Here is a 17004-nt window from a genome sequence, read left to right as displayed (position 1 = left end):
CCATGGTGAAATGATGCACAGGTGACGAGAAAGCAGAAACTACACAGTAGAAAGGGGACATGCAAAGTAGGGGGAATGGGCAGTGCTGACGAAGTGAGAGGAGCAGAGAGCGGACAGAGCGGCAGAGACAGATCAGGAGACAGGCTCTGGAGCTGCCTTGGCCTCTGACACTGGTCTAGTAAGTTCCAGTCCATGTGCAAGACTACAGGAAACCTAGGAGAAACTTCATTTTTTTGTTTTTTGAGATGGAGTCTCACTCTGTCACCCGGGCTGGAGTGCAGTGGCACGATCTCCGCTCACTGCAATCTCCGTCTCCCAGGTTCAAGTGATTCTCCTGCCTCAGCCTCCCGAGTAGCTGGGATTACAGGTGCCAGCCACCACACCCAGCTAATTTTTGTGTTTTTAGTAGAGATGGGGTTTCACCATGTTGGCCAGACTGGTCTCGAACTCTTGACCTCAGGTGGTCCACCTGCCTTGGCCTCCCAAAGTGCTGGGATTACAGGTGTTGAGCCACCACATCCGGCCGGAAACTTCATTTTTTTGAGATAGGGTCTCGCTTGTCACCCAGGCTGGAGTGTAGTGTGATCGTAGCTCACTGTGTCCTTGATCTCTTAGGGTCAAGCAATCCTCCCGCCTCAGCCTCCTAAGTAGCTGGGACTACAGGCATGCACCATGATGCCTGGCTAATATTTTTTTGTTGTTGTTTATTTATTTTTGTAGAGATGGGGTGTCTCACTGTATTGCCCAGGCTGGTCTTGAACTCCTGGGCTCAAGTGATGCTCCAGCCTCAGCCTCCCAAATAGTTAGGATTACAGGCATGAGCCACTGTGCCTGGCCGAAACCTTGCTTTTCTGACAGATCTGATTCACCCTAGCTACAGATTCTATAGCACCTGTTTATTTTTATGCTTCTCATAGTCTGGCATCACTGGCTGTTGATAGGCCTCTGTCATTAGATGATAACTCCTTGAGGCTTATTTTATCCATCTCAATAACCGTAGCACCCGGCCCTGTAAGGGGGAACTTTGTAGGTGTCCACTGATGTTTGAATAAATATTTGCATTTATCACAATTCTTGTCCCAAGCCTTGACCCGGAAGCTCTGGAATAAGCAGCAGCACAGATTTGAGAGTTAGTCCATGTACCAGCCACATGCAAAGAGGTGAGCTGGGTCAAAGAGACCCAGAAAGGGAGTCTGAAATGGAAATCGTGGGGGTGATAAGGCAGCAGTGGAAACAGAGGCTTTACACAAGTGTGGGAAATGGACTAGGAGGACACTCTGTTCTTTGGTGTGTCCTCGCTTATAACATGGAGGTGATTATGACCTACCTCATAGGTGGGGGAAGGAGACCCAAAGGTGATGGACCCGAAAGTGTTTTGTGAAGGGTAAAATAAACACAGGTGTACGAGATCAATAGAGTTGATTGATAAGTCTCATGCATTATTGCCAATCTACTTGTGTGACCCTGGATCCTGACCTTAGCATCCCCTTTCATGTATTCAGGACAGTGATCATTGCTTTGCTGGACTCCTGTGAGGAAATGAGATGTAAGCAGAAAATATGCTTAGGCCAGCCCCTCCTACCTCACGAGGAACACCTGGACAGTTTCCTAAAAATACAGATTCCTGGCACCCTAGTCCCGAAATCATAATTCTCTGGGAATGGAGCCTAGGAATCTGAATTTGAAATAAGCACCCCCCCCCCAGGTGATTAGAATGGTTCAAGAAGGCTTTAAAAAACACTGAAGCCGGGCGTGGTGGCTCACACCTGTAATCCTAACCCTTTGGGAAGCTGAGGCAGGAGGATCGCTTTAGCCCAGGAGTTTGAGAGCCGCAGTGAACTATGATGGTGCCACTGCACTCCTGTCTGGGTGACAGAGTGAGATCCTGTCCCCCCACCCCCTGCAAAAAAAACCACATAAAACAAAAAAACAAACAGAAAAACAAAAAACATCGAGGCTGGGCGCGGTGGCTCACGCCTATAATCCCAGCACTTTGGGAGGCCGAGGTAGGTGGCTCACGAGGTCAGGAGATCGAGACCATCCTGGCTAACATGGTGAAACCCCATCTCTACTAAAAAATACGAAAATTAGCTGGGCATGGTGGCAGGCGCCTGTAGTCCCAGCTACTCCAGAGGCTGAGGCAGGAGAATCGCTTGAACCCGGGAGGCGGAGGTTGCAGTGAGCCGAGATCATGCCACTGCACTCCAGCCTGGGCGCCAGAGCGAGACTTGGTCTCAAAAAAAAAATTTAAAAAAAGGAACATCAAAAGGATCTATTAAGGTGTCATCAGGTGTGTGTGTGTGTGCGCGCGTGTGTGTTTAGGAGAGTAGGATGGGAAGACGGTACTATCATCTGTGACCACAAGGTGGCAGCAGGGATAGACAAGGAGAAACAAGTCTCCCACCCAGAGGGGCTGGGCATGGGCAAACCTGGCGATCAGGTTGTGGAAGGAGGTGGGTCCTTTACATGATCTCCTTTGCTAGATGGAATCTCTGTACCGCAGGGCTAATCCCCTGTGACCACCTGTCTCTTTATCAGGTCTTTATGGAGACTGTTTTTTGCCACTCTGCCGGCAGGAAAGGCATTGTGAGCTTGGGTGGTGATAGTGTGTGTTCCACATGGGTGAGAATGGGAGGCAAGGGGTGTGTCACATCCCCAGATGTGTTCATCAGTCAGGGTCACCTACACAGGGCAGCTTACTCAAAGGACAACAGTGCCTGCTGAAAGCAGTGTCTCCCACCCCCTGCTACTAGAATTGTGGTTGCAGGTGCCTCTCAGGAGACGCCCACATCTGTGGCTGGGGAGTTGGCCAAATACCAGGCAAAGGACGCTGGGCTGGGGCGGGGCAGGGGCAGGAAACACAGGATGGGGCAGCTGCCTCTGGAAGCAGCCAAAATGTCCCCAGCTGCAGCAGAGGTGAGCAGAGGATTAGGTGACAGTCCCCTAACAGCCCGGAACTAACACCCTCCTCCCCCTCACACAGGCACCCTGGCATGCCCCCTCCAAGCCTGCCAGAGCTCAGAATAACCCTGAGAACTACGCAGCAGGATGGCAAGGGCTCCGCTTGGGGTCCTGCTCCTCTTGGGGCTTCTCGGTACGGACAGGGCCTAGAGGGGCAATTGGACACACACAGATACTGACATGAAGGGACTGGGAAGACAAAGAGACCAAGATGGAGACTTAGACACAGTATTTCGTTCCCAGGCACAGCATAATTGGTTTAGGAGACAGATACTGATAATACACAGCCTCAGAGGCCTGTGAGGACCCAGGGGAGGCAGAGGGGAGAGAGGTGCTCCAGCCTCTTCATTGCCAATGACCCTTCCTTCTTGACCCCATCGCAGGCAGGGGTGTGGGGAAGAACGAGGAACTGCGTCTTTATCACCATCTCTTCAACAACTATGACCCAGGAAGCCGGCCAGTGCGGGAGCCTGAGGATACTGTCACCATCAGCCTCAAGGTCACCCTGACGAATCTCATCTCACTGGTAAGCTACCCCCACCCTCATCTTAAGCCAAAAATCCCACTTCTGGCCCCAACCGCTGAGCTCTGTCCTAAAGCTCACTTCTGGCCCTGAAATCTCACTTCAATCATCCCCATCTCCCATCTGCAGAATGAAAAAGAGGAGACTCTCACCACTAGCGTCTGGATTGGAATCGTGAGTCAAATCTGGGGAATGGTGTGAGGTCTTGTCCAGGGGACCCCTTTTCCCCCAAACCCCTCCCAGGCAGCGCCAGGTGGGAGATGCAGGGCACGCGGCCTTCCATCCCCCACCCCTTAGGATTGGCAGGATTACCGACTCAACTACAGCAAGGACGACTTTGGGGGTATAGAAACCCTGCGAGTCCCTTCAGAACTCGTGTGGCTGCCAGAGATTGTGCTGGAAAACAAGTGAGAACCGGGCCAGACGCCAGGCTGGAGGGAAGCCGGCCTGGGGTGCGGGCTGGACTTGGTTGGGGAAGGGGGTACTCTGAGAGGGTGCAGATCTGTGCAAAAAGCTCGGTTTCCCCGAGCCCACAGTATTGATGGCCAGTTCGGAGTGGCCTACGACGCCAACGTGCTCGTCTACGAGGGCGGCTCCGTGAGGTGGCTGCCTCCGGCCATCTACCGCAGCGTCTGCGCAGTGGAGGTCACCTACTTCCCCTTCGATTGGCAGAACTGTTCGCTTATTTTCCGGTGGGAAGAGTTACTCCGAGGCCCGGACGATTATTGCGGGGGGGGCGGTTATGGGGCGGGGCCAAGCGGGAAGCACCGCCCTCGGGGCGGGGCTTCGCGCTGGAGGCGGAGCCAGGCGTAGGCACTGGGTGGGACGCTCCTGCGCGGCCGGAGGTACAGATGGGAACAGAGGCGCGCGGGCTGGGCTTGGGTGAAGGGGTGGGCTTGGGATCGCGGCCCCGCTAGATCCCAGCTTCCAGGGCTGGGCCTGAGGCCGGGGCCCAGGTCAGAGCTTCTGGGGTGGGCTCCCGGCCCTGGCTCCGCAGCTCTCAGACGTACAATGCCGAAGAGGTGGAGTTCACTTTTGCCGTAGACGACGACGGCAAGACCATCAACAAGATCGACATCGACACAGAGGCCTATACTGGTGAAGCCCCTGCCTGCTCAGAAAAACCCGCTTCTAGACGGGGTCCAGAGAGGGGACTTCCAGGGTGGGCTTGCCCCGGACCAACGACACTGGAGGATGACTTCCACAACTGGGTTTAGCTTACCCCTGTCCTGAAATCATTCTCGATTGTTACTCTAGTCCTGCCTTCTGGCTTTCCATACCCTCAACGAGAATGCCCTTTTCTGTCCGTAATTGCCCCCATCCTGACGGCCCATGACCCTGGTGCAGACAGCCGCAGCCTCCTCTTCAGCCCGCTGTCAGCTCGGCGGGCGCCCCGCTCTGACAGCCAGCTGACCGTGCCCCCGTCTCGCAGAGAACGGCGAGTGGGCCATCGACTTCTGCCCGGGGGTGATCCGCCGCCACCACGGTGGCGCCACCGACGGCCCAGGGGAGACTGACGTCATCTACTCGCTCATCATCCGCCGGAAGCCGCTCTTCTACGTCATTAACATCATCGTGCCCTGTGTGCTCATCTCGGGCCTGGTGCTGCTCGCCTACTTCCTGCCGGCGCAGGGTAAGCAGTGGCCCCGAACCTACCCCCAAACCCGGGCTCGCTCCCGGGAGGCGGGGCCCGCTCTCACTGGCTCTCCCTCCAGCCGGCGGCCAGAAATGCACGGTCTCCATCAACGTCCTGCTCGCCCAGACCGTCTTCTTGTTCCTCATTGCCCAGAAAATCCCAGAGACGTCTCTGAGCGTGCCGCTCCTGGGCAGGTGAAGGCAGAGCCCCCGCGGGGGTGTGGCCAGTGTGAAGGGCGGGGCCGGGGAGGTTGTCGGGTGGGGGCGTGGCCAAAACCCAGAGACCCCGGGAAAAGCTCTGGCTGTCTCGCCCCGCCCTGGGCTTTATTCGGACGCTGGGTGGGGCTGGTACGGGGATGGAGTCCCTGGTCCGCCGTCCTCCTCACTGCTGCTGGGCGTCACCTGAGTAGCTCTGTTGGGGGACAGTCCGGCTCAGTGCCTCCCTAGCCCCGCCGCCTCTGGCCCCTAACTCACTCCGTGTCCTGAGCTCACCGGTTCTTCGGGGATTCCGAGGCCTAGCTGCTGTTGCCACTGTCGCAGGAATGAGGCAGACCCCTGCAGACCCCGTCCACACAGGCATAGCCACGCTCCCTGGACTAGGAGCCGGGCGCTGGCGCCCACCGCAGCCCCAGCTTGCCGAGCCCCCTGCCCTGCGGCCTGGGCTACCCGGCTCAGCGCTGCACCCGGATCCCTGCCGTCTGGGGCTGGGCCCGCGCTGCCGTCTAGTCGCCGCGCCTCCTGCTGCAGCCACAGGGCTGAGATCTGCATTGGGGGCACAGGGGTTAGCGGGGAGGCAGAGGTCCTTGTTCCCGCTGCCCGATCGCCGCGTATCCTAAGCCCCCCAGTACCCCACCTCTAACAAGGTGGTGCCGAAGCTCACGAGGCTGGCTGTGGCTTCTCTTAACACCAGCCCCAGGGTGGGCTTCGGGGCAGGCAGCATCCCCTGCATCTTCGGTTCCGGTGGCTCCAGGGACTTCAGCTCTCTGAACCTCTGCTCCAGATATTCATGGGCTGCGGCCACGGAGAGTTCCAGGGAAGACAGAAGCGGCGGCTGGAGGGCCACCTGGAGAAGGAGCAGAGCAGTAGAGTAGCAGGGCAGGGGTCACAGGGGCGAACAGGAGACCTACCCAGAAGGTCTCGAGGTGCAGCCCTTGGCGGGCGTAGCCTCACCTCGGTGGAGCTGTGGAAGTGGTAGATCCACATCAGGGTGTCCAGGGAGCTGGGGGTCCCCTTCATGGCCGCCACAAGTGGTAGGACAGGAGAAGGGCTGGGGGACGCGTCTGTCGTCGTGTAGGGGGCGCAGCTGGAGGGCGTAACCAGCCCGTACCAGGAGAAGCCGTGTTTGTGAGGTCAGCGCGCGGCGCCTTTGGTAGCTGGGAGGAGGAACGGTGATGTCATGCCTTCCGGGCTCCTCAGGTTCCTTATTTTCGTCATGGTGGTCTCCACGCTCATTGTCATGAATTGCGTCATCGTGCTCAACGTGTCCCTGCGGACGCCCACCACCCACGCCATGTCCCCGCGGCTGCGCCACGTAAGCGCGGAGGGGGCGGTGCAGCCCGGGTGGGGGTGGGGCTTCGTACTAACCCCGTCCCCTAAGCCCCGCCCCTGCCCCAGGTTCTCCTGGAGCTGCTGCCGCGCCTCCTGGGCTCCCCGCCGCCCCCCGAGGCCCCCCGGGCCGCCTCGCCCCCAAGGCGGGCGTCGTCGGTGGGCTTATTGCTCCGCGCGGAGGAGCTGATACTGAAAAAGCCACGGAGTGAGCTCGTGTTTGAGGGGCAGAGGCACCGGCACGGGACCTGGACGGGTGAGCACAGTGGCCCGGGGGGCCGCGTGGGGTGCCTGCCACGGGGGAGGCTCCTAAGGCCCACCCCGGTGTTTTCCCCGCCAGCTGCCTTCTGCCAGAGCCTGGGCGCCGCCGCCCCCGAGGTCCGCTGCTGTGTGGATGCCGTGAACTTCGTGGCTGAGAGCACGAGAGATCAGGAGGCCACCGGCGAGGTGGGACAGGAGCCAGAGGCGGGTGGAGCGCGGCAGAGGCCCACCACTGTCTCCCATGCCGCTGGCTCCTGCAGCTGCCTCTTTACTGACTGTGCCGACCCTTCCCCAGGAAGTGTCCGACTGGGTGCGCATGGGGAATGCCCTTGACAACATCTGCTTCTGGGCCGCTCTGGTGCTCTTCAGCGTGGGCTCCAGCCTCATCTTCCTCGGGGCCTACTTCAACCGAGTGCCTGATCTCCCCTACGTGCCGTGTATCCAGCCTTAGCGCGCACCGACTTAAATTTCCCACCCATCTCCAGTAGGAAATTGATTTTGAAAAAGTAGGCTGCCGCCACCACGGCATTATGATCCCTTCCCCCTGCTGATCAATCTGCAGTTTGTGAACTTCACAAGAATGGTGTGTGCCCGCTCCCTGGCGTGTGTAGGCCTGGCCGCAGTCCAGGGGTCAGCAGGAGGAAACGGTTCACAAAGGCTCTCAGGTGCCGTCTTCCAGAAAGCAAGGACTGCCCTTCATTCAGCCTTGCTGACCTCCCAGCCTTTCTCAGGCTCAGCCCCACGGGACTCTGGTGGCTGCCAGCTTGTGAGCTATCTATATTCCTCTCATAGCCAAACAGGAGCCCCCTTTGCAGGACTTGCACACAGGGAGGCTGTAGCCAGGAAACCCACTTCTTCCCTGGTCTGGCTCTGCTGGAGCGGGTGGGAACCAAACACCTTCAGTGCTGGTGGCCCTCAGGCCCAAAGGTTTAAGGCTGAGGCTGCCCTGACCCTTCCACAGTCATTTCTTCTAGGTTTTCTTGGCCCAGCACTGCCCATCCCACCCCATGAGGCTCACTCATTGCAGATCCCAGCCCACCCTGCCCCTTTCTTCCCCACCCTGGAGGCTCTCTCTGCCTAGTCTACAGGACTGACAGAAAGCAAGGACATGCGGCCTGCATGGTGGGAGCTGGTTGAATTGTCTTTATTAACAAACAGGATATCCAAGGCCACTACATTGAGGGGGGGGGGGGGGGGGGGAGGGAGGAGGAGGGTTACTTGCTGCTCACACTATATACAGATGCAAGCAAGGGGCGTGGAGAGTGAGGGCTCCCTGCTCCCTCCCTCCCCCGGGGAAGGGCATGGGCTAGAAGAGGAGATGGGGGTCGGGAATGGGGGGAATGTTTTGGCTGGCGGGGTCCCCCCTCCATTCCCTGGAGTTTGGGGGAAGGGGAATCATTAAAGTGCTTTCAGAAAATGAAGAAATGGTCCCTGCCCCTGGAGTGGCTGGTGACCCCCCAAAAATCTAGGGCCCAGTGACCCCCCCCAGGGTCTGGTACATTCAAGGGGGGAGCCGGCTCCCCTGACGTGCAAATAAAGGGGTCCAGGGCCCTGCCCAGTCAGCAGCAGTGGGGTAAGGGGTTCAAGCCCCAAGCACTCTCCTCTTAAATGGAGAAAAGGGGGGAGGGGCTAGGCCCGCTCAATTCCTGGGAAGGGGAAGCTGTGTCCCTCCCCAGAAGCTGGGGACAGGCACAGTTTTGGGAAGAGGACATGTTGGGGAAGAGGATGGTCACGTGATCACGAAAGCATCAGGGGTCAGAGGTCACGTTCCCAGCAGGCTCCAGTGAAATCAAACCAGTAAAAGCAAAAGCCCAGGGAGGGGAAAGAGGGGCGGCCCGGGAAGCCTGGCTGCAGGGGGAGAGCTGGGTCCAGTGTGGGACAGCCCCAGCCCAGGGCCCCGTCACCAGTTCATGATGCAGTTACGGTTCAGAGTCATGAAGTAAACTTGGCTGCTGCCCCCAGAGCGGACTGAGGCAAAAAACACCTGGGTGGGGCAGGAGAAGTAGTCACCAAGGGCTGGGGTGGGGGGGGGGTGTCAACTGGGAGAGGGAGAGAAGGGAAGAAGGGGTGGCAGAAGAGGTGACGGAGACACAGAGACTGCAGGAGGAGACTCACAGTGCCCCTCACCCGGAGGAAAGGCTGGGATGTTAGGGGAGAGGGTGCACCACTCGCCCCCTGGGGGCCAGCTGGGAAGTCCTCGGAAGCTGAAGGGAGCGCAGGACAGCGGTAGTGGCTGACTGCCCTCCGAGCTCCCAGAGGGGCCCGCTTTCAGGAAGCCACTACCACCAACCATCCTCTCCCCAGAACTCTGCCCAGGGGCCTAGGGTCAGGGCAGCCGGGACAGCAGGGCTTTCAGAGGGAAGGAGCCTCCCACCTTGTCATTCCGCTCACACAGGAACTTGAGCCTCTGAGCTCGTTTGTGCATGAAGACCCCGTCGAGGTGGCCCGTCTCCACAGAGCGGATCTCAATGGCTTTCTCACCCCAGCCCATTATCTGGTTGGAGCAGATGTAGGCTGTGGGGAACAGGTGAGGGGCTGAGCAGGCTGCACCCCGGGGCCACCTCAGGGCATGTGGCTGGGAGGGCGGCAGCTCACTCACCCACAGAAGTAGGCATCTCCCCCCACTGCAGCACCACATCCTTAATGATGCGCCCGTATGTGTTGACGTAGACGCCCTCGTCCTCGTAGCACAGCAGCATCTCCATGCCGTCGGTGTTGGGGAGGAAGATGATGGCATGGGGCGTGATCTGGCTCTGGATCTGGGGAGAAGGAGGGGGGCTAGAGTCTCCGTGTCTGGTGCCCAGATTGGGCCATCCCACTCCCCCAGCAGCCCCGCCAAGCTCACGTGCACAGGGATGTAGATGTCATAGCTGTTCCCCGAGTCGACATCCACAGCATGGAAGCCAGCACTGGAGCCATAGATGACCTTGAGCCGCTGCCCCTCCTCTACTGTCAGGTCGACCAGCAGAGGGCGGTGGGGGAGGTCGGCAAAGGACTGCAGAGAACCGGAGGAGAGGAGGGCTCAGGGGCACGGGGAGAGGCGCTGGGACTCCAGATGGTGTTAGGGACGGAGGCTGGGATTACCTTGAAGGCCATGAATTTGTGGTAGGGTTTGGGGGCCCAGGCATACACCTCCACGGAGCTCTTGAGGGCGATGACCAGGAACTTAATCCGCTCGTATTTCACTGGGGGCGGGAGAGAAGAGGGATGCTGAGACTTCCCTTCTTGCGCCACGGGCGCCTCCCCGTGGTCTGTCACTACACTGCCCCACCCAGGCCCCAAGTCCCTGGCTCCCAGATCCATTTCTCTCTCTTCATGAACAAGTATGCGCTGGCCACTCTGTTGGGACATCCTCACCGACACGGTAGTGCCCGCAGCCCTCCATGTCCCCCACGGTGGTCCAGCCCTGCTTCTTCTCCACTTCTGGGTCATTGTGCAGAATCTTGTTCCGGAGCCAGGACAGGTAATACACCCGTAGTTTGTTCCTTTTCCCTGAGGGACGGACAGACATACACACCCCCCCATTCTCATCTGAGGCCCGAATGCCACCGCCCTGGCCTCCTCTGTCAGCATACCACAAGGGGTGAGAAAGTGTGGCCCCACCTTCCAGTGCCTGGACCAAGGCTGCCCTCCTCCCAGGCAGAAGACAGTGACAGCGCCAAGGAGCTGAGCCCCTCCTCCCTCCCCCACTCACCACACCTGTACCTGAGATGGTGATGAGCAGGTTGAGCCCCTCCAGCACATCCATCTGCTGGAAGCGTCGCCGCCCAATGAGTCCATACACCTTGCCCTGCCCACTTCGGTCCAGCAACATCAGCCCGTTCTCCGTGCCCACCAGCAGGTTGACCCCTGCAACAGGAGCCCTTGGGCAGGTCAGAGGCTCAGCCAGGCCCTCACCTAACCAGGAGCACAAGAGCCACGCCAGAGCCTCCTCAGCTGTCCCTGCCCTGGCTTACCCCAAAGGGCTGCACAGAGGATCTCGGAGTTGAATCGCTTCTTGTACTTCCGGATCTCAGGGGTCTCACTGTGGGCCCGGGTGTTGGTGGGATTCACGTTGACCACAGAACCCTTCCTCACGTCGTACTGCAGCTGGTCGAGCCGAGTGCCCTCTCCACCCACTAGGGCTGCCAGAAGGAGGAGGAGGTGGGAGGAGGGGCTGCAGCTTCTCACCCCATCTCTTTTTACCTCCATCCCCTATATCAGGTCTTGGCACCTCATAATACGCAGAAAGGAGGAGAAAGACAGGAGGAGAGGAGGTGCATGGGAGAGGGGGATAGAGTGCTGGACTTGGAGTCAAAAGGTCTGGCTCAAGTCCCATTTCTGTCACTTGTTAGCTTTGAGTCTTTGCCCAGGTCCCCTGGCAACTCTGAGCATTTCCTGTCCTGTGGGACAGGAAGGAGGGGTCTCAGAGGCCCTTCCTTGCCTCTGTGCCCAGGCAGGTGCTAGGGCCCAAGGGAGAGGTCCTGTGGCTATGCTTTGTGAGGCTGCGTCTCAAGACCACTGTGCTCCCCTCCAGGCTGCCCCTGGACCCTGGCCTCACAGCAGGTCTGTTCTCCTGTCCTCACCTGTGATGGGGATGCTGTCCCCACTGCCTCCAGGCTGGTAGATCCCTAGATCCACAAACATCGTGAACGAGCTCTTGCCAGGGGCCTTTACCAGCCCACGAGACTGGTACTGTGGTAGGGGGACAGCAGTCAGGCAAACAAGTGCAAGTCCAGCTGCGGCCCTGCCCCTGCTGCTGTTCCCCAGGCTCCAGCTCCCCAACTGGCACCCCCGCTGTCCAGCTCCCAGCGCTCCGCCCCATCCTCTGCCGTGACCCAGCACCGGGACCTCCTGCCCATCGCCAGGGCTCTTCTCTCCCGGCGGGCCTGCCTCCGGCCCACTTACGTCACCACTCCCATCCTTCGAGGGTGGGCTTTGGCCTTTGCTGTTCTCGGTGGGTGAGTGGCTGGGCTGGACCACGTCAGGCAGGTTTGTGTACCCATTGCTGTCAGCATGCAGCAGGTTCCGCTCTTCTTCAGGGGTCTACAGGACAGAGGGCAGGGTTGGCGTGGGGCTGTGGAGGGCACACACAGGTACAGGGGAGGGAGCAGAGGCTCACTCACGCGCTGGACCACCATGGTGCCGCCCCCATATGGGGGCTGGGTCCCGGTGATCTCCTCGACGTCGTGGACCACCATGGTGCTGACGCTGTCTGTATCCCCATCGCTGCTGTGAGAGAGGAAGGTGGGGCCCCTCCAGGTCCTGCCCGTGGCCACAGAAGTGCCAAAGGCAGCAGATGGCAGCCAGAGCCCAGGCTTTTGTCTCTATTCAAAACACAACCTGCTCCACCCTCACGGTGTAGCCCCTGCTCCACCGTGAGGTGCTTCCCTGCATGGCACACAGGGCAGGCTGGCACAGGGGCAGACAGGCACTTGAAGAGGCCACCCCACAACACACAGGGCAGCAGGAGAGAGACAGGAACCTGCACCCTCACCCCACTCTCTAGAGAAGGGAGCCGCTCTCCCTCAGACTTGCCCCAAAGCCCCACCTCTTCCCCACTGCCACTTCCCCTCCCTCCCTGTGCCTTGGAGTGGGAGGGCCCCACTCCCGATGCCGTACCGGCCCCCAGGGGTATCTCTGCTCCCCTCTGCTGGCCCGCCTTCGCCTTCCTCCTCGTCCTCCTCACTGCTTTCCACCTCCTCGCTGGACGACGAGTAGTCCATGGCCTTCTTGGGAGGCCGAGGGGCCTCGTCCAGAGTCCGCTCTTTCAGCAACACAAAGTCCTGCAGGGAGGAGCCACGTGAGGGGCAGGGTGAAGCTGGGCCTGGGTGGAGGTAGACAAAGGGTGCCGGGACACCCCAGCAGGGCGACAGGAGGGGCTCCCACAAGCAGGCCCATCTCACTAACCTCACCAATTGCTCGCTTATAGCTCTGGGAGGGGCCGCAGGGGAAGAAAGAGCCAGGAGAGAGGTTAGGAGAGAGGTTAGAAAAGGTTAGTACCATGAGAAGCACCAGTCCCTCCATCCCCACAGCCCTTCTCGGTAGATCAGCGGAGACCCCACCCCTGACACCCAGCACCCTGAGGCTAAGCCCCAAACCAGGATAAGGCAGGCCATGCCTGCCACCAGGTGACTCACTGCGGGCCGGCCTGGCCGTGAGCGGTGGTCGTCGGGCTTGGCTTTATTCCCAGGGGAGAGCACAGGGGAGCTGTCCAGTTTGGAGGAGGCTGGACGGCAGGGTGGAAGAAGGTCACTGATGCCTGAACAAGGGATGGCCTCAAGCCCACACCCTGAGCCCCAGAACTCAGCCCCAAGTTCCATACCCACACAGGTCCTCCCTGTCCCTGTGGGTGCCCCAGTCCAAAGCCACCAAAGGCAGGGTCCATGGTGATAAGCCCCCAGGCCCAGAGCAGGCTGCCCAGCCCTGGCTCACATACCTCCCACGCGGTTCCGCTCCAGTGAGCCAGCCTGGGGGAGGTGCCCGTGAGAGGCTGGAAGGACGCTGTCCGAGCGTTCCCAGCCAGGGTCGCTCCTCCTGAGGTCGGGGTTACTGTTGGGGGGGCAGAGTCAGGGTCAGGGAGGCAGGGTGCTCCCTTCTCTGGGGTGCTGAGCTGCACTGCAGAGGGAGCCATCACCAGGGAAGCGGGTGGCAGAAGTGAGAGGTGAGAGTGAGTTGGGGGACAACTCTATTACCTAGAGGCGTTGGGCGGGCCAGGGGGCTGAGCAGGGGGCCCTGGAGGCTTTGGGGTGCCCCGCTCTGCCCGCCTTTGCAGATAGATTTGCCAGGCGGAGTTGCTGCGAGGTCTGTGAAGGGAGCACAGGGGTGCCGAGGGGGCGGGGGGGGGGCGCTGAGGTGATGGGGCTGGGGCTTGCCCACCCCTAGGCGGGTAGGCTGGTAAAGTCCCTGTGCCCCCCTACTCCCTAGGCTGCCCTCAGACCTCACCCAGGCGTTGCCCTACCCAGGCATTACCTGGCACGGACTGCCTGGGCTGGCCGGGACCCTCCGGCCCCACTGGTGTTAAGGGCAGTGGCAATAGATGAGGTTCTCTGAGGCACCTGTGGAGAGAAGTCCACGTGCTGCGAGCTGGCGCTGCAACAGGCACTTCTCAGACGTTTAAGCCTCACCTCTGACAGGTGAGCTCCCCCACTTTGATGGATGAGAAAACTGAGGTTCAGGGGAGTTAGTGAATACGTCCAGGGTTATGAAGCTGGATGATGGTGGAGCTGCGGTTCTAACTCGCAAAGTCTGCCCCTTAGCGCTCCCAAAACACCCTGGGCGTTTCTCCGTTCCCACGCTCCCCACGGGGATCAATGCCACCCCTCCACGTCGCGTCCTCAGCTGGACAGCTGACCCCGGCAGGGCAGCGCCCTGGCTTTCTCTCGCTTCCCGCCCTGTACTCTTCCTCCATGTGGCCTGCCCCTTCACTGCCCTCCTTCTCTTCATGACTAGCGCTCTGCTTTTCCCTGGGCCTGCAGGACTGTCCTTACCTTGGGTGGGGCCTCGTTATCTGGGCGGACCCAGGCTGGGGGATTCGGGCTGGGGCCAGGTCCTTCAGAGGTGGGGTCTGAATTCTGGCGGATAACAGCTCCTCGGGCACTGGGCGTGGCAGTGGGTGCGGGGATGGCAGGGTCGGGGTCATGGGAGGCTGGGAAGGCAGCCAGGTTTCGGGTGGGCTGGTCCTGCAGGGACTGGGATCGGGGTACAGGTGCTGCATATGGCTTCAGTGGGACCCGGTGTGCCACCAGGCTCTGCAGGGAGAGACCAGGGAGGGTGGGCTGCCTGCTCCATGGCACATCCCCACCTGCGAATTGGGGTCTGGGGTGGGAAGGGACTTTAGTTGCCCCTTCCTCCATTGAAGGACAAGGGGTTCCTTGAGCCTGATGATAACTAAGTCAGGACAGACACAGGCAGCAAGAAGCAGGTAAGTGAGTCTGTCCACAAAGCCTGTGCTCTGTAATCCTGGCTCAGGGCTGAGCAGGTGTGTGTGTACCTGTGCTCTGAACAAAGCTCCCTGTGTCTTCATTAAGACAGGGGTGGGGAGAGACTCACCTTGTGCGGTCCCTCCTGGGGCTCCACCGGCCTCTGCATAGGAGGAGTCTGGGAAAGGGGTCCTGGGGGCCCTGGGGAGGCCTGGGGGATGGGGGGCTCAGGCCCCGTGCTGCCTGGCTTGCTCTTGGCCAAGGGAGAGTTCTGCTGCTTGTTCATCCTTGTTCTCTCTTCTACCTGTGATGTGAAGGGATGTCAAGCAGGCCAGCTCTTGCCTCCCTGTTCTCAAAACTGAGGGTCCCACCTGCCCTAACTACTCCCGCCCTATGCTCTGTGCTGTGTGCTCCTTTCCCCTACTTGGTGCCTGCTACTGTGAACTACTACTTCTTGTGGCTCTCCAGGCCTCAGGCAGTGGGACTGCAGTCTCAGGAGGCAAAGGAGGCAGTGAGTACCTCTCGGGCCCAGGCTGGTTTGTCAGCGGGATTCATGCCCCGACCATAATGGTACAGGGGCTTCCTGTCCCCAGGCAGGAGCTGCTGCTGCTGCTGTTTCTGAAGCTGCTGCTGCTGTTGCTGCTGCTGCAGGGACTTGAGGTAGGCATGCTCCTGCTGCAGCTGCCTCTGGAGACGTTCTGACTGCCGCTGCTCCTCCAGCTGCTTCCGCTTGTATTCCTGGGCCCAAGGGTAGGGAGAGAGGGCTCAGCAGGGTGTGGCCCTGGGAGTTAGAGCAGGCATGCCCTCTCTTTTCTCCAACTGCCTAGAGAGGAGATATATTCCCTTGATGTCCTGGGTGAATCCCTTCCCTTGAAGTGTTCCCATCCCGTTCCAGCAAAGAAGCTCTGAAAAGCATCTTCCCAGAGGACGCTGAGGGACCCGTTACCAGCAGCAGGGCCTGTTCCTGGAGCAGCTGTTGCTGAAGGATCTCGAGCTGTCGCTGCTCCTCCTCTAGCCTGTGACGAATATATTCCTGGGGGACGGGGTGTGGGGTGGGGGGCAGAGGGCAGGGAAGGAGGAAGAGGCAGAGGAGGGCAGCAGCAGCGAGTTGGAGAAGGAGGAAGGGATCCGCAGGAGAATGAGGGGGTGCAGGGGAAGAGTAAGAGAGAGGTAGGGGAGGGGATGACATGAGCCCCAGGGGGGCCATGCGGCACAGATGGGGAAGAAGAGGGCACAGGGAATGAGGGGGGATGAGGAAGGGGTCGGGGAGTCAGGGATGGGGTAAAGAGATGGGAATGAGGCAGGGAAGGAAGAGGGAGGGGGTCAGGGTTGGGGTTGAAGGGTGGGAGAAAACAGAGAGAAAGAGTGAAGCTAGAAAAGATAGGAGGAATCTGGGGGTGGGGGAGAGAAGGGGGAAGGGCACGGGGAGCAGGGGCGGCAGGCAGCAGGAGCGGGAGGGCGGGAGGGCAGGGATGCGGGTGCGGCGCTCTACCTGCTCGCGCTCCGCCTGCCGCCGCTCCTCCTCCCGCCGCAGAGCCTGCATGTCCTCCAGCCGCCGCTGCTGCTCCTTCTCCTGCAGCTTCCGCTGCTCCCGCTCCCGCCGCTGTTGCTGTGGGGAGAGCCAGGTGGTCTTAAGAACCATACCGGACATCGCGTCAGCACTGCCCCTCCATGGACAGGGAGGGGAGCCCTCCTTGCTCACCACGGAGGGTGGTAAGAGAGACCGGCTTCCGCTTGTTTCTGCAACTATACCCATCCCCACCCAAGGGCCCGCGGGGCTGGGCTCGGGTAAACAGCCGGTAGCTGTGACGAGAGAGGCTGTGAGACTGACTGCTGCCTGTGGGGTGGGCTTAGCTAGACAACACCTTCCACTCCCCACACCCCACCAAACAACAAACCAAAGCCGAACTCAAAACAAGCCTCCCCAGCACTCCTAGCCTAAAATCGACCTTTGCCTGAAGTCCATATAGAGTGGGTCGTAGTGATAGCCTTTGGCCACAAGAGGGCACCAGGTGCTCGTGCACAGAAAGCACAGAAAAGAGGGACCTGGCCCACTCCTTGACAAGCGCCAGTGCCCAGGTGGTACTTTACTTTCACGGTATTTCTGTGGTGGCTTTCACGAAGTCTACCACCACCACCACCAACAAAAGCACAAACCCTGAGGGACCCTTACACTTG

General features: G+C 59.9%; 3 protein-coding genes across 42 annotated transcripts in view; 1 reads left to right on the top strand and 2 right to left on the bottom strand.

Annotated features, from left to right (window-relative positions):
* The first annotated feature begins 2865 nt into the window (after positions 1-2865).
* CHRNE (cholinergic receptor nicotinic epsilon subunit) lies at positions 2866-7935 on the top strand. Its single transcript, XM_034941344.3, has 13 exons — positions 2866-2916; positions 2984-3094; positions 3320-3487; positions 3614-3658; positions 3782-3891; positions 4021-4176; positions 4482-4582; positions 4917-5117; positions 5200-5314; positions 6536-6650; positions 6734-6920; positions 7005-7111; positions 7221-7935. The coding sequence occupies exons 1-13, from the start codon at positions 2866-2868 to the stop codon at positions 7374-7376; spliced, it is 1623 nt and encodes a 540-aa protein (XP_034797235.3). The 3' UTR covers positions 7377-7935.
* On the bottom strand, positions 5310-6616 carry C19H17orf107 (chromosome 19 C17orf107 homolog). 2 transcript variants are annotated; one of them, XM_014341958.5, is made up of 4 exons: positions 6290-6539; positions 5973-6182; positions 5612-5881; positions 5310-5531 (listed from the first exon to the last, which is right to left on the bottom strand). In XM_014341958.5, the coding sequence occupies exons 1-4, from the start codon at positions 6353-6355 to the stop codon at positions 5502-5504; spliced, it is 576 nt and encodes a 191-aa protein (XP_014197444.3). In that variant the 5' UTR covers positions 6356-6539; the 3' UTR covers positions 5310-5501. The 2 variants fall into 2 exon arrangements, with proteins under 2 accessions (XP_014197444.3, XP_003810240.3); XM_003810192.7 differs by having other exon boundaries at positions 5310-5881; positions 6290-6616.
* A 112-nt stretch (positions 7936-8047) lies between the features above and the next one.
* MINK1 (misshapen like kinase 1) overlaps positions 8048-17004 on the bottom strand; it is a 64750-nt gene continuing 55793 nt past the window's right edge. For 3 of the 39 annotated variants that reach the window (XM_024926122.5, XM_063598876.1, XM_034941339.3), the window contains 22 exons: positions 16319-16435; positions 15773-15859; positions 15346-15564; positions 14957-15130; positions 14395-14655; positions 13877-13962; positions 13600-13710; positions 13344-13456; positions 13045-13133; positions 12815-12838; positions 12527-12690; positions 12031-12136; positions 11813-11950; positions 11491-11599; positions 10882-11049; positions 10631-10774; positions 10283-10417; positions 10010-10110; positions 9771-9920; positions 9525-9684; positions 9300-9439; positions 8048-8909 (listed from right to left, as the gene is read on the bottom strand). In XM_024926122.5, the coding sequence (XP_024781890.2) occupies positions 8826-8909; positions 9300-9439; positions 9525-9684; positions 9771-9920; positions 10010-10110; positions 10283-10417; positions 10631-10774; positions 10882-11049; positions 11491-11599; positions 11813-11950; positions 12031-12136; positions 12527-12690; positions 12815-12838; positions 13045-13133; positions 13344-13456; positions 13600-13710; positions 13877-13962; positions 14395-14655; positions 14957-15130; positions 15346-15564; positions 15773-15859; positions 16319-16435 (2880 nt within the window). In that variant the 3' untranslated portion in view covers positions 8048-8825. The remainder of the gene's footprint in view (positions 8910-9299; positions 9440-9524; positions 9685-9770; positions 9921-10009; positions 10111-10282; positions 10418-10630; positions 10775-10881; positions 11050-11490; positions 11600-11812; positions 11951-12030; positions 12137-12526; positions 12691-12814; positions 12839-13044; positions 13134-13343; positions 13457-13599; positions 13711-13876; positions 13963-14394; positions 14656-14956; positions 15131-15345; positions 15565-15772; positions 15860-16318; positions 16436-17004) is intronic. The other 36 variants (XM_024926123.4, XM_063598877.1, XM_055101851.3 and 33 more) reach the window with 29 other exon arrangements.

Source organism: Pan paniscus, chromosome 19 (genome assembly GCF_029289425.2).
Source record: "Pan paniscus chromosome 19, NHGRI_mPanPan1-v2.0_pri, whole genome shotgun sequence".
Lineage (NCBI taxonomy): Eukaryota > Metazoa > Chordata > Mammalia > Primates > Hominidae > Pan > Pan paniscus.
Note: the sequence above shows the minus strand (reverse complement) of the source record. Positions and strands in the feature narration are given on the sequence as shown.